The sequence below is a fragment of the Helianthus annuus genome, chromosome 6 (assembly GCF_002127325.2).
Source record: "Helianthus annuus cultivar XRQ/B chromosome 6, HanXRQr2.0-SUNRISE, whole genome shotgun sequence".
Taxonomy (NCBI): Eukaryota; Viridiplantae; Streptophyta; class Magnoliopsida; order Asterales; family Asteraceae; genus Helianthus; species Helianthus annuus.
The window spans coordinates 9,664,681-9,680,805 of record NC_035438.2 but is presented as its reverse complement, the minus strand read 5'-3'; the positions used below and the strand labels follow the sequence as shown (position 1 = coordinate 9,680,805).

Sequence of the window (16,125 nt, the reverse complement as noted above, 5' to 3'; positions counted from 1 at the left end):
GGTTCAAGCTCCGTTTCTACCGGTTTTAAGGTTTTGAGTGTAAAAGGTTGAAGAAAGTTGGAAATTATTCATAAAAATGTTAAGATTCTTACAAATCTTAGTTTGTTTATGTGGAAACCGGTCAGATCTAAGCTATTCATGGTTGAATGAGGCCAAAGTTTGGTGTTCTTCAAGAACATCATGATGATATCACCCAAGAACACTTAGATCTTGGTGATTTCACGGTTAGAAATCGAGTTTTGAAAGGTAGAAAGGTGTAGAATCATGTATTGATAAAAAAACGTACAAGAATTAGAGTGAAAACTTACCGGAGTTGAGAGAAATCTGAGAAAAGGTGAAGAAGAAGGCTGGTTCGGTCAGAGCTTTCCAAAAATGGAAAGTGTGACAATGACAGCCCTATTTATAGGCTCCAAAAGAGGAAAGTGGCAGCCAATCGGCCAGGAGCTCCGATCGAATGGGCTGCTCGATCGGCTAGGAAGATGCTAGCCGATCGGCTGGCCTGTTCGATCAGGATGCCTCCTGTTCGATCCGCGACCCACTTTGAGTATTTCGCGACGATTTTCGATGCTTCGATTTCGATGGACGATGTTACGAATACGATAGAGTTCATAGTCAAATTACTTTCAGTCCCAACTACTATATCTAACATACAATCTTCTATAAGTCACGTTTCGATGTCGGTTTCGATTGAGTTTGATTGCCTTTCGAGTTTCGATTCGATTTTCGATTGTTTCGCTTGAGTACCACACCAAACATATAAGTAAACACGCACAAGTAACACATAAGGCACACACACACGTATAACACTACTAGAGTTCGCGTAATTCGAGTCTCGAGCCTGATTGATGAATCGATTAACTTGATTATTGATTGATTAACTTTATCGCATTGTTACTTCCTACTATTCACAATCGTAATTCGGTCGCATTGATTAAACATTCGATCATTTCATTTATACAACACTTACTCCACATAATACAAAAGTAAAAAGAACATTAACAGTCAAAGAAGTCAAAGTTGACTTGGACTTTGACTTTGACTTTGACATTCGAAAACACGGGGTGTTACACCAGGGGGCCATGTTTGGGCGTGTTCGGGCAAAAAAACGCCCCAAATGTGCACCACTACGGGTGGTCTCACAACCATCTCCAACCCAACATTTTTAATAAAAAACCAATTTCTCTCTCTTCCACCTACACAACCCAATCTACCTCAACCTTCTACTCACATTCACAACCCAAACTTTAAAACATTTTCTTTAAATTGTATTTTTATGCTTATTATTTATACATAAATGTGTTAAAAATAGTTATAATTAATATTTTCATTTGAAACCTATTTGTTTTAAAAGCAAAGTAAATAACAACAGTATAAGAAATCTTTTAATTAAAAATTAATCTAACGAACTAGTAAGATCAATACATGTGGAAAACAAAGATAATGCATTTTTTATAAAAAAAATTAAAAAAGTATTTTTTTTGAAAGAACTCGGTTTTTGATTAAATTTATATCGATATATTTCAATTTTTTTTCTAACAAATGGAAGAGATTCTTTTTTATTTGATTTGTTATAGACAAATTAGTCTTTAGAAGCTACATAGTGTGTAAAATGATATGATTGTAAGACGCGAAATAGGAAAAGATATATCAAGGATTATAGTGCTAATCAATGCATACTTATCTACTTAAAGTTATTGTAAAACTATTCATACTTAATAATACCATAAATTTGAGAACATCTGAAAACCAATAAAATAATGATACACCACTCAAATGGTTCAAAGAAGTTTCAAATGGCTTATTTCTTTCTGCCCATACTTGATGTCCTATAAATTAAAGTGTTTTTTTTTTCAAGGAGTGCACCCGTCCATCCAACTCGGCCGGTTCAAAGCGCCAAGTGAATAATGGATTGCATGACTTGGGCCTTTCCCTTTCTAAACAGCTTGGGCACTTGGGTCTTTCCCCTTGGGCTTAAAAAACATACACATGCATCTTGGGCTGAACGGCGGGTCTGTGCCCACCCTAAAAAGAGTGGATCTACCACTGTTATCTTTACTAATATCCCCTTAATTCAAGATTAAGGTCTACATTCTCTCTTTAATCTTGAATTGGACTTGTTTCTACACAATTATCAACAACTTTAATTCTTTGATCAATCTTGTCAGGCCTGTTCACGGGTTCTAGAACTACACCGTTCTTGAATACTGTCCAGAATAAAAAAAAGCTCGCTACTTTGTTGCTTTTACTGTTTTCCTTTTTTACCTGCTAGGCAAGACTAGATTCAAAGTCTTCTGCTTTGACGAATCTTTTAGTGTCCGCCTATCCGCAAATCTGATCGCTTATGTTATGTAAAAAACAACCTACCCCGGTTACTCTGTTATTATCCTTGGCAGGAAGGATTAGGTTTGACCTTACCTGGATTGAAAGTTGTTTATGCTATTCATTACCACTATACTGCCATTGAACTAATCACCTGTCACTATCGTCTTCTCAAACCAAGCGATACTCCCCCACAACACTAGATGACCCGAACTACATCGCCGTCATCGGCGTACAACACATTGCAACCGGGTTAACTTATGTATTATAGAGTAAAAAATGTAAAAAAGGAAAAAAAAAACATTATATTGTGCCCTTCTTCATGGTACCTTTTTTATATTATTATCTTTTACTCATTGATTATGTTAAAAGTAATCAATTTACGTCCTATAACTTATGTATCATAGAGTAAAACTTATTAAATCAACCTTTGCCTCTTAAATACGTTATTTTCACCTTAAAAACCAATCATGTAAAGAGTATTTTACTTTTATATAAAAGAGTCTAAAATAAGTGTTGCGTCCAGGGGCAAAACTAGAGGGGAGTCAAGAGGGTCTATTGACTCTCCGGTCACCGGAACTTGTTGAATTTTTGTTTATAAATTTTAAGTTTTTAAAGAACAAACTTAGTATAGAAAATAAGCTTTTATGATGACCCCAACAAAATCGTGCTGGTTCCGCCACCACCCCTAATAAATTCATTTCTTCGACTTTAAATCCATAACTCCCTTTTGTTCTACCAAATTACCATAGTAAGATACTACTAAAACTTACACTTTGCAAAATTTTCCAAAAAAAAGATTGCTTAAAGAGTCAATAACCTATTAAAAGAACAAAAAGAAAACCACAAGAAAGACTTACTACAATCACATGATCAAATCCATACATTAAACCCTCTATGAATAAATTTTCATAAATCTCAATCTTTAACAGCATACTTACTAACAGTTAGATGTCTTTTTTTTTTAAAAAAAAAAAAAAAAGAAAACTTCAACTTAAAGATTGGAGTTGCATACCGGTAGCATCCGAATGTCCTCTCTTCGCCTTAAGATCATCAAGATAATTCTGATAAATGTAAGTACTAAAACCCCACAAGCCCATTAGCATCGCAATTATCTTTACAGCGTTCATTTTGTCATGAAACACCACTAGCGCGGCCAATGGAGTCAGCGCCAACGACAAAGTACTAATCACATTTGAGAACAAAGACGACACCACAAAAATCAGCCCAACAACACCAACCGAGCACACCTGCCAAGCCACAGCGGTCCAAACCAACGTCATCACATAAGCGAGACCCCCTTTACCAAAACTGTGCATTTCACCACCCAAAGTGCGCCACTCGCCGCTAGCAAAAAGGCCAATGGTGGAAACACAAGTGGCGAAGAACGAAGTGTAGATTTGAAGCTCGAGAACCACGGAAAACGTTTCTTTTTTTATAAGCTTTTGGAATGAAAGTTGCATAACCGAAAGTAAAAGTGCGTAAAGAGCAGACGCACTAAGTGTAGCCACAAAACCAAGGACGTAATTCCTGTTTGACACACCCGACGGCTTATCTGAGTCATCATTGACAGCTAGCAGAGAGGCGGATAACGAAAGAACCACCACAGAATTGAAAATTAAAGCGGTAAATTTCTGGGAATTTATGAAAAATGAAAAGACTGCGTTGAAGGCTAACTGAGTGGCGCATATGAGGGAGTAAGTAGAGGCTGAAAGATAGAGTAACCCAACGGAGTATAGCATATTGTCACCGGCTATTAGAGCGCCAATGACTACATAGAGCGAGAGAATAACGGGTAGTGAGACGGATGTGGCGGGTCTAGTTGATGATGTACTTATCGAAGGAAACAGAATGTACGGAATGAAAAGGATAGGAAACCCTATAGTTTGAACTAGTGTAGCCATCCATTTACTATTTCCACCTTGGTCGTAATAAAATCGGCCCAGAAGAACTGCGACGATTTGACCAATAACTAGAAAAAATATGTTGAAGGCGACGAGAACCCACCATTGCCAACGCTTGAGTTTGGCAAGCGGCAATACGCCAGACTGAGTTACCTCAACAGAATGTTCATTATCTACAAGATTGATGAACAAGATTAATGATCAAATATGTCAAAAGCAGTTAGCATTTTTATAGATAGATCTCAATACAATAATCTAAGGAACAGGTGTGATTAATAAAAAAGACAAGAAGTAAATAACTTCTAACTTTTAAGATTGTCAAGAACAGACATCTTGCAATAACACTACATGACTATGTAGAATAACATATTAATGGCAAATACACTATGTTAGAGGCGCGTTTTGACACATAATCAATATTCAATTTTAAGTAGAGAACCGCATAATGCACTTGTACATAATACTTGAGAGATATAATGAGAGTTAGATAGAGAGCGGGTGAGCAGTTACATAAGCGTTATGTGTAATCTGGTACTGAATTTCCCGTACCGAAATATTTTTGGGAACTGATTCAGTACCCATGTTTTGCGTTTTCAGTAAGTACTTTCGATAAGGTACTGGTATTTTACCGAATCTTACTTTTAAATACCGATACCGTACTGGATATTTTCAGTACCGGTACCCATATTTGGCAATTCTCGGTACTGGTATCGAGCTGATCCCTACCCAGATGAAGCAAAAGTTACAAGTGTTTATGTGTTTCTTATAAATCTCTAGATCAAATTGGTTCTGTATTAAACATCCTATATTATGTATGAAAAAGAAATGATTCATTAATCAAAATCATATTTTGCTAAAAAAAAAAAAAAAAAACCACACACACACAACAACAACAACAGTTTGACAAATTTATTACCTCATCTTTTTTGCTTTTTCCCACGAGAAGTCTGAATTCAGCTTTTGAGGGTCATACAAACTGATAATTGCCTTAAAATAAATACAATTATTTTGTATTCTACTTTTGTGGCCCACACGAATTACGACATTAGTGTTAGTTAAAAACCTTAATATACACGAACCCATTTAACCAGTAATTGAGAAACACAACCTAACGATTCCATAAACCAATCGCATACAAAAACTCGATTATAAAGCAAAAACGAAAGAAACAACAAACGATTCTTAAAAACTCCGAAGCACAAACACCATTGTTATCATTTCTGCTACTAAAAGGAAGCAGTAAAACCTTTAAACCCCTAACTTATGCATGTGATGAAATTTAGAGAAAGAGTACAAACCTGGCATATTGTGAAGTTTTGAATGAACACAAGATGGGACCAAATTCAGGAATTTTGGAAGTATATATGTGAAGAGTGACGACGTTCCTTCCTTAGGTTTTCAACTTATTAATAATAATAATTAATAAATAATAATAATAATAATAATAATAATAATAATAATAATAATAATAATAATAATAATATAGAAATTAATTAGTCGAACTTATTACTGACATTAATTAGTCGAATTTATTACGAAAACTTTTATAAAGGGTGATGATATTTATTACGAAAACTTTTGAGTGACACCCCAAAATTAGGGTGTCCGGGGCACCCTCGGTGACCCCCTTAGGTGACTCCATTCACCTATTAGGTGAGCATTGCCAACACTTAGGTGAGTTAGAGAGAGAGTAGAGAGAGAGGGTGAAATAGGTGGGGAGTTGCCGAAGAGAGGGGAGGAGAGAGGGAGGAGAGAGGGAGATATTGACCAATCAATGTTTTTCTTCTTTTTTTTTTTTTTTTTTAAAAAAAAAAAACAATTCACCTAAGAGGGGAGTGCCGCCATCAAAAAGGGGTATTAGGGGAGTGTTAGAGGGGAGTTGACGTGGCATTTTATGGTTGGTTATGTGTAAGAGAGGGGACTCACCTAAAAGGTGAGCACCCCTTACACCCTTATAGTATCAAGATCAAAAGTTAGTGATCAGTTAACGACGTTGTAACAGAACACACTAAATATTAAGTTGGGGTGACGGGCGTCAAAGTAATAGTTGGAGGTGACAGCGACCAATAGTCATGGGCGTAGCTTATGAGGGGCCGGGAGGGGCGCCCGACCCCCCGAACTTTTCACTCCGTAATGTTATATATGTAGTTCTCGTATAGAAATTTTTGGGTTTATACATTTTCGACCCCCCGATTCAATAGAAATTTTTGAGTATATACGTTTTCGACCCCCCAGTCTTCGTTGTCAAGCTTCGCCACTGCCAATAGTCAATAGTTAAAGGTAATAAAATCCAATAACCCTTATACGAATAATCCAAATTCCAAACTGATCATCAATATAACAAAAGCAGAAAAAAAAATATACGTTAGCTACTTAGCTCGGAGACATAATTCAAATTTCAAATATCTAGTTTCACATATATGCACATGTGTAGGAAAATAGATGCTTACCCATTTGCATGTTCAAATTTATTCAAAAATCATATGCATATAGATCGTTTCAAGCTACATATGCATTTTCACTCCTATCTTTCTTCTCCATTGATTTTTGAAGTCATTTCAAAGCAAACACCCTAAATGATCAAAAGCATGAAATAATAATCACAAAGGCTGGCAACAATCCAAAACAAACATTAAGGAATAAACAACATAATCAATATGTAACGGGCGAGACAAAACAAGAAAAAACGTGAGACATAATGCATATATGTGTTTGATGAAATTGAGTTTTAAAATGTAAAGGGCGAGACAAAACAAAGAAATGGGGTGGACGTAGGTGTGTACAAATAGGTGGAGTGAAGAAGCAAGATAGGAGAAAGAAAACTAACGTGCACACCTCCTTAAAAAGACAACAAACCACTAAAAAAGTTTTTTTTTTTTTTTTAACGGCAAATTAGATCACTCACTAGAACTAGAGGAAACCCAATAAATATGGGAAAAACTCCCTTTGAGAATCGAACGCAGCACCTATTAGTCCTAAAGTCTTATCCCACCACCAAGATGTCAGCACTTAGAGGATCACTCACTAGAGGAAACCCAATAAATATGGGAAAAACCCCCATTTGAGAATCGAACCCAGCACCTATTAGTCCTAAAGTCTTATCCCACCACCAAGATGCCACTAGGCTATAAAGCCATGTACCACTAAAAAAGTATTGTTTGTTATATTAGCATGTATTGTTAACTACCTACTTTAGATATGTTTTAAGTTTGAGTAAAATGGCAAAATGGTCTCTAAGTTTAGATTACTTTTGTCACTTCAGTCCGAAAATGAAACTTTTTGTATCTGGGTCACTGAGGTTTCGTTTTTGTTGCCATTTTCATCTAATTGGCAAACTGTGTTATAATTTTCTGATGACTTCTCCCCTTTTTGTCGTCTTCCTCATTTAATTAAAATATATTTATTATGGCATAAAATGATGATTATACCCTTCGTTTAAATCAGGAAAATGACAAAGAAGGGAGAAGTTAACATAAAATTCTAACCCATTTTGACAATTGGATGAAAATGACAACAAAAATGAAACCTCAAGGACCTAGATACAAAAAGTTTAATTTTTGGACTGAAGTGAGAAAAGTGACCTAAACTCAATGATCATTTTGGCATTTATTCTTTAATTTTACTCTAACTATTGTGATGTAACAAATTTATTGATAGTCGATAACTATTGTGATGTAACAAATAACAAATTTATTGATAGTCGATATTAATACCGAAATGATTTTTATTTCTTGAAATTTGTCTTCACTATTCCAAAATATTTATTCTTATATGCAAATGCTAGAAATGTATTCAGGATTTTAGATATTCCGAATCGTTTTCTTTAGAGTAAACTTCCGTTTTGCTCCCTATGGTTTTGATCACTTTAACGGTTTTGCCCCAAACCTTTAAAAATAGCCATTTTACTCCCTGATGTTTTGGTTTTGTTGCCAGTTTGCTCCCTGTGGGGAGCAAAATGGAAACACAAACAATTTGGATGGAGTTAGAGGCGGGGAGCAAATTGGCAAAAAAACCGAAACATCAGGGAGCAAAATGGCTATTTTTAAAGATTTGGAGCAAAACCGTTAAAGTGACCAAACCATAGGGAGCAAAACGGAAGTTTACTCTTTTCTTTATGTAATAAGTTGCTAAAGATGTCTAACTTGCAAATGCATATATATGTAAACAAGTTCCCATCACAAAACACACATTGTTTAGTTAATACTATCAACATATTTTTTAGATTAACTCTCTCGATTCTACCCTTCGTACTCTCTAGCCGCCATTCCATCCATGGTATCGTACAACGGCTTGTTCAAAGTTTCCGGCAAGTAATAAGTCAGAAGGCCGCCCATGATCCCACATAGCCCAAAAACCAAAAACGGAATCTCACCACCCATAACCACCACAAAAGGCACCAAAATCGCCCCCACTTGTACATCCTGAGTGGCACAACCAAGGGCATCGTTCCTCACCACTGTCGGAAACAACTCCATTGCATATATGAGCATCAAATATAAGTCCCCGCCATCCCAAAATTCCCCAAAACACCACACACCATCCTCACCACCTTCCACGCCCCTTCATTTACGGACAAGGCTGGATGTGAAGCGGGTCCAAATCAGAATTAAGGGGGCGAGTGAAGAGATCATTCGGATTTGAAGGATTATCTAGAAAGTTTAACAACAAGCCTTAATCCACATTTCAATTAAAAAGAATAACATGTTAAGCCCACGTTCTATCAAAAAACTAACCCATTAACTCATTTAGTCCACATTCAATTGAAAAGGGGAGACCAAGGTTCAATCATTGGGAGGTGTAAGTATTTAAGGGGGAAAATTAGTCGTTCAGATAAAAAGTAACTCATTAAGGCCACAACATAAGCCCTTAAACCATTTAAATCCAATTTAAAAAGGTAACACATAAACATGGAATGCAGAGCGGCTACTTGAGGCGTTCAGATTACATGGGTTTAATTCATTCATTGAGGAAGTTAACTCTTTTTGCGAAAAAAATGAACTTGAGATAGTGAACATGAATGATCATACGTTAACCCAAAAAAGCTAAGAATAAAAGACAAGTACCACATTGCGCCACTATTATGAATATAACTGTTTCAACACGGTGCTGGATAGACAAATCCAACAGTTTAGAAACCGTTTTTGCAAGGTAACATCTAACTTACTTTTTTCGTATAAGTAGTTTTAGCTCATATGATAGTTCTTGTCCATAGTTCGTATGATAATTCTTTTTTTAGGAAACATCCGAATTACTTATTTGTATAAATAGTTTGAGTCATGTGATTGTTTTCGTGGGTTAATATATCGAAGATATTGCACTTAGCCTATATGTATCCTTATGATTTTGATGAAAATGATAAATATAGTCTCTCTACGAAACTCAAAGTCTATATTTATAATTTGAAAGAAATACAAGGTTTGCCAACTTGAACAATATATCTAGTTCTGTGTAATTGATGGTTGAAACAAAGAAACACATTAATTTTATGTTGGTTTACCGATTATTGAAGTTAGCTCTTGTTTTACCCGTCGCGACCGCAACTATTGAGAGATGCTTTTTAGTAATGAAGTATGTGAAGTTCAGTTTGTGTAATCGGATTGGTGATGAACATTAAGTGATATTTTCAATTGTTATATTGAAAAAGATTTGCTTAGAAAGGTTTTGATACATGATGTAATGGATAGGTTTCAAAACACAAAACCCGTGTTGAGAACTTTAATAGATTTCTGTTATTTACTTTTAATATCGATTGAGGTATATTTTTATTGAAAATTTTCATTTTAAATTGTTTTTTGGTATTTTTATTATGTGAATCGATCCGAACCGCTTAACCGAACTAGATAGAAAAAGTCAAAACTTAGTGATAGACAATCAATCGTCCATCCCTCGAAAGTTTTTGAACTCGTAAGAAAAAATTCCTGGCTACACTACTAACCACATAAGCTCTGGCCAGCCGAGACAATTAATGAGAAGGCTAGGATTTAGCCTATACTTTTTGCAAGACGACTGAATAGCTGAGATGACTAAGTCTCGTTTTTTGACAAAAGTGTCAACTGAGCCTCCGCTTTTGAGGAAAGCACTTACTCAACCCTCGATTTTAGATTCAGATTAAGGGCTGTTTGACAAGTGACAACTTCTGAATGGATAAGTGTTGAACTAGTAAGAGGTCTGAACCATTAAGTGCTGAATTAGTAAGAGGTCTGAACCATTAGGGTCCAGTATAATGCTTAATCGTTCAGAGGCAAATGTCTGACAAATTCAGATAAGAGATCTTAACCATTCAGACTCAGTATAATGCTTAACCATTTAGAGGCAAATATCTGAATCATTCATACATCTGTTCGCGAAACAAACAGTCTAACCGTTAAATGCTGAAGATCTGAATTATTAAGAGCCTCGTTAAAAGCTAAATAAATAACATTAAAACTAGTTTGAAAAAAAAAATCTTCATCAATGGATGGATCATTTTCATCCAACAAAATCTTATTTTGATAATTTTCCTAATATTAATCCAACAAAAAAAAAAACCCATGTAGTTCCAAATAAAATTCTTGAAATGGCCTGCAACTTTTTCATATTTAATTTATTTGCATCACAATTATGTGGTATTTAGGGTTTACAATTTTCTTTTTAAATTTCCAAACTTTTATACAACAAAACCCTCTGTCTGGTAGATAATCAAACAAACCCCTCATCTCTTTCCCCCAAATCCCCTTTCTAACAGTAACAGATAAGAAACACAACAATGGCCAACTTAAGAACATCAATGGATGCATCATTTTATGACCTCAACATCGCCACCCCACAAACCCTTCACGGCACCGTACGATCAATTCCCGGTGAGCCTACACCGTTGGATGGAGCATGTGCCAGTAAACTTCTCAGAATGCAACAATTATCACTTTTGGGAAATGGGTTTCCGTTGGGTATCATTCCTTCTTATGCTCCACCTTTGTTCTCTTCTTCTTCTTCACAAAAAGAATCTGGTTCTTTATCTCTTCAGACTCTTTGGTTGAAAGAACCTAAAGAAAAGTGGTATGTTTTTGTTTATTGGTTTGATTTATGAGATGGGTTTGATGTGAATACCTGTATTTTGTTGTAAAGTTTGTAACTTTGTTGTGTATAGTTTGTGGGTTTGACTTAGTGAAGTCAATATTAGGAAGTAAAGATTTCAGCTTGATGTGGGATTGGATAGGTTATTTGAATTATGATGATAGTAATTATCAGCTCATTTCATGATGTTTAGGGTCTCAGTTATTCTTTGTATTAAAATTAATGGATTTATGTTGGTTAAGAATAAGATTATCAGGAATTCATAAGTTGACCTCTAAAGGTCAAACTGTATCCAACTAAGCGGTTAATCATCATCATCATCATACTCAGTAAATCCCACCAATAGCAAAGCTAAGGTAGGGTCTGAGGAGGGTAAGATGTAGACAACCTTACCTCTCCCATAGGAATAGAGAGACTGCTTCCAGTGAGACCCCCGGCTCGATAGTAGTTTTGTATCAAGCGTTGGACATAGGGCACATAACACTCAACAATTGGTACAAAAGCCGATTTATCCCAACTAAGCGGTTAATGCGGGAAACAAATCGGATCTCGGTCTAGGGCCGATATTTGAAATATCGGTTATCGCGGTGAGATATCGGTAATTTTAATATCATGCTGAATTTATATACATAGCAATTTAACACTAACAAGTCAATATACTCTCCTACCATTAACAGATTAACCTTTTGCAACTTGCAAAACACTAACTATTGTAGCAAGTAGGATCTCATTAAGACTTAAAACACTAACAATTAACAGTTATGACTTAAAACACTAATAATATCAATAAGAAGAAAGACGAATGCTGGAACTAAGAAGAAAGGTACTTAAATCGGGAAAATCGGTAATATATTGGTCAAATATCGGTCAATATCGCCGATAATATTGGTACCGATATCCTGACCGATATTTTGCACCGATATCTGACTAGGGGACCGATAAATGATATATCACTGATATATCGGTGATATATCGTGATATAAACTGCATAGATCCAAGATTGGGGGTATATGGGTTGAAAGTTGTCTTTTAGCTCTGATTTTTATTTTATCATGTGAAGGTGGCTTGGGTTGGTTTCGCAGCTTCGTCCAATAAAGCTGTTATCTTCGGTTAAAACGGAAGCTTTAAGAGCGGATTCCGCAGTTCCTAGATTTAAACGTGCTGTCAAGAAGCTTTTAGACCCATCATTTTATTCATTTGGCTTATGTTCCCACCTGGATTTGAGTGAATCGACTTCCGTTTTGCTAAATGTTGAACACGATGGTCAACACAAGAAGCAACGTACCAAGGGCATTCTCCATCATAAGGCAAGTCTTGATTGTGTATTTATAGAGAAAGTGATCATTAAACTTGCTTGGTTTTTCTACTTGTGTATCTCAACAAAAGGATTTATGTATCATATTATGATATTATATCGTTGTTCACTAATTGCCCACCGGTTGATAGGTTGTGCTTTAGCTCACAAGAAAATAATCTTCATTCTATTGACTAAGATGATGTGTTCAACTTGATTTCATTTGTTATTTTTTAGTGGTAATTAGATTGGTGAGGTCAACTTTTTTGTATAGTTTTGACTTTTGAGAATCTAAGTTGCGATCAACATCTTCTTTAATGTATGCAAGTAAATAACCAAAAAGTATAGTGATCATTTTATGTATTTTTCTTGTATAGAAAGCTTTAGTCATGAGCCTTGCAAGCTATAGTAATGCGGAACTTTGGGGATTATATATTAGTTAAGTTTTCTAATTAAAAAAAAATGGATATCAAACTTTTGGTTGATGATTTAGTTAAATCGTGGGATAGATGTCAAAACAAGCATTAGTGTACACCGTGGTGATCAATATTAAAATTATCAAGGTGTAAAAAATTATTTTAGAACATTGAGAAGAATATTAGTTTGTTCGAGAGCATTGTTTTGATCATCTAGCATTTTTCATTTTGTTGCTTCTATTTATATGATGGTAATAGCTTACTTGATATGAGGGAAAATGGATATAGACCCCTCAAAATAAATAATCGAGGGGGGGGGGTAATTGTTAAATAATAACATATTTGGATTTAATCATATATTTTTCTAAAAAATGCATTACTGTTAAGTTTGCTTAAACGGAGGTTTAATGTTTTATATCTTTCTTGTTTTTGTTTGTCACACAAGTCCAAATAGTGGGTATACCCTTAAGGACTCAACAGTGTATAATGAAAACACAGTTATAACTTAGCTGTACATTACAAATAATGGAGATGAATTAAGATGTAACTAAATGTTCTATTCTAGGGGTGTTGAAAAAGCTCGTGGCTCGCTCGAAAAAAGCTCGTTTTGTTTTCGAGCCGAGCCAGCTTGTTTTGTAATCGAGCCGAGCTCGAGCTATGGTGGCTCGACTCAGTGGCTCATATGTATGTGTCTGTGTATACATATTTTTACAAATGTGTGATTTTTTTTTTACTTCTGTTTTTTTTTTTGGTTATCAAAATAGTAAAAAAAAAAAAAAACTTAATAAAAAATTTTAAAAAATTAACAAGCCGGCTCGATTGGGCTCCAGCTGGCTCGAAATTTTACGAGCCAAGCTCGAGCTGGACTTTTCGGCTCGAAAAAATAATCGAGCCGAGCCCGAGCCTAGCCCTATATTCTATTTGATTGACACCGGGGTGTTTGGACGTGTGTTTTGAAATTGGTTATGTGAATATGTGCTTTTAAATATGAGGAATCAGATAATCAGATCAATAAAACGTGTTGCATGAATTAGAGTTTGGATGTGCTTTTGCTGTTTAAAGTTGTAATAGTTAGATTATTAATTGTTTGATAATTTTTGATGTTAAGAAACTAATGAATAAGATTATAAAAAAGACATTTTTATATATTACCAAAGTATTTGAATGTATATATTTTTAAATCGTCCTTATATTCAGGTAGAACACTCTCTGTTATGCACATAAATATGCTTTAGTTTATATGATCCAGTTTCAATATATTCACTAGGAAAACTAAACTTTATTGAGTGCGCCTAGCGTATTTGATAACTATGAATTTAGTATCTATATATTTGTATGCTTAACTAATGTCTATATCTTTTTATTCATAGTGCAGCTTCCGAATCATGATATCACGTTGGAAGCTGCATGGCCCGAGCTCTTTGTGGACCGCAACAATAAATATTGGGAAATGCCAATGTCATTATCATTGGATTGTTTGTCTCTTGTTTCTGAGTCGGGTTTAAGGTATCGTTTCGGCATTCATCAAAACGGTGGTACTGCGAAGGCCGTTGACTTGGTTGACGGTCAACCTCCAGCTTCTTTGACCCCCGGGGTTTGTGCAAAAGCTGCTTTTTCATATGAAAAAAGTAAAGATCTTTGGAGAAAACCCGAAACAAAAGAGGATCTAACTTTAGTTAAAACAAAAAGGGGTGAATATCGCAATACGGCTTATGATCTACGTATGAAGGAACCACATGCTACAGTATCTGGAATTTTTGGTACGCTTCTTGATTTTAGTTTAGTGTGAAATAATGTAAGCTTTTATAATTATTGTTTAATTTTAATTTTGTGCGTTTTCTTACCCAAATATTAACGTTAAATGGTAGGTGGTACTTGTGAGGCATGGTTAAGCGGAAAGAGAAGCCCGTTCGGTGCAGATTTGTTTGGGTCAATTTGCTTCGCAATTCAGCACGGAAAATTCAGAAAAGCGTATGGCGATCTCACTCGTTTTGATGCTCGTTTGGACGTGTCTTCGGCTTCAGCTTTAGTCAGAGGGGTTTCAAACCATTTAACGTCTTCTTCGGTTTTGCCCCGACTAAATTTGAGTCTACAGCAACAGGTACTACCTTTTACCCAAAACTAAAATTTTCTGTATATTTACTTTTTTGGTCAAATGGGCCAACTTTTAGTTTTAAAATTTTGTAAAAGAGTAAACTGCCATTTCGTCCCTGAGGTTTGGCCAGTTTTACGACTTTCGTCCAGAGGTTTGTTTTTCGCATCTGGAGCCGAAAGGTTTAATATCTTGCCATTTTAATCCGGCTCGTTAACTCCATCCATTTTTCTCTGTTAAGTCAGGGGTATTTCCGTCTTTTCTGTTAACTTAAAGGGCAATTCGGTCTTTTTCACTTTACGTAGAAAGACCGATTTGCCCTTCAAGTTAACAAAAAAAAACGGAAATTCTTCTGACTTAACGGAGAAAAATGGATGGAGTTAACGAGCCGGATGAAAATGGCAACATTTTAAACCTTTTGGATCCAAATGTGGAAAAACAAACCTTTGGACGAAAGTCGCAAATTTGGCCAAACCTCAGGTAAGAAAAAAGGCATTGAACAGAGAAGGGTATTTATGACAAATGCTTACATATTTATATGTCCAGATTGCAGGGCCTGTTGTTTTTAGGGTAAGTTCAAAGGTTGCACTAGATTCACGGAGTCCACGCATAGAGGATGTAATATATAGCTTGAATTACTCGTTGAGGTACCTCGGGTCCGGGAAAGTGGTGGCTTGGTATTCCCCCAAGAGAAACGAGGCGATGGTCGAAATGCGGGTTTTTGAGTTCTAGGTCTAAACACAGATAAGTTTATTGTTGTTTTCTTGGTTAGGTGTTCAAATTTGTTGAAGACCTTGCGTTTTCGGGATTAATTTTGACTTTGGATTTTGTGATTGATTATGATTTACCAAGGCAGAGAAACATTTAAGTTAGTGTTATTTAAGTGAATTTTTTTTATAGAGTTAATTACTGTTTTCGTCCTTGTTGTTTGTCAAAAATCACTATTTCAGTCCATTAGTTTAAAAATTGCGATTTCAGTCCCTGTGGTTTCACTTTCGTAACCATTTCAGTCCACCTCGTAACCATTTCAGTCCCTGTACTAACAGA

General features: G+C 35.6%; 2 protein-coding genes across 2 annotated transcripts; one reads left to right on the top strand and one right to left on the bottom strand.

The window, feature by feature from the left end:
* Positions 1 to 3,160: 3,160 nt before the first annotated feature.
* Positions 3,161 to 5,579, bottom strand: LOC110864624 (probable purine permease 11). Its single transcript, XM_022113736.2, has 2 exons — positions 5,522 to 5,579; positions 3,161 to 4,396 (listed from the first exon to the last, which is right to left on the bottom strand). The coding sequence occupies exons 1-2, from the start codon at positions 5,526 to 5,528 to the stop codon at positions 3,309 to 3,311; spliced, it is 1,095 nt and encodes a 364-aa protein (XP_021969428.1). The 5' UTR covers positions 5,529 to 5,579; the 3' UTR covers positions 3,161 to 3,308.
* Positions 5,580 to 10,864: 5,285 nt separating this feature from the next.
* Positions 10,865 to 15,956, top strand: LOC110864626 (protein TRIGALACTOSYLDIACYLGLYCEROL 4, chloroplastic). The gene is made up of 5 exons (XM_022113739.2): positions 10,865 to 11,258; positions 12,337 to 12,583; positions 14,362 to 14,746; positions 14,855 to 15,087; positions 15,625 to 15,956. The coding sequence occupies exons 1-5, from the start codon at positions 10,969 to 10,971 to the stop codon at positions 15,808 to 15,810; spliced, it is 1,341 nt and encodes a 446-aa protein (XP_021969431.1). The 5' UTR covers positions 10,865 to 10,968; the 3' UTR covers positions 15,811 to 15,956.
* The last annotated feature ends 169 nt before the right edge of the window (positions 15,957 to 16,125 follow it).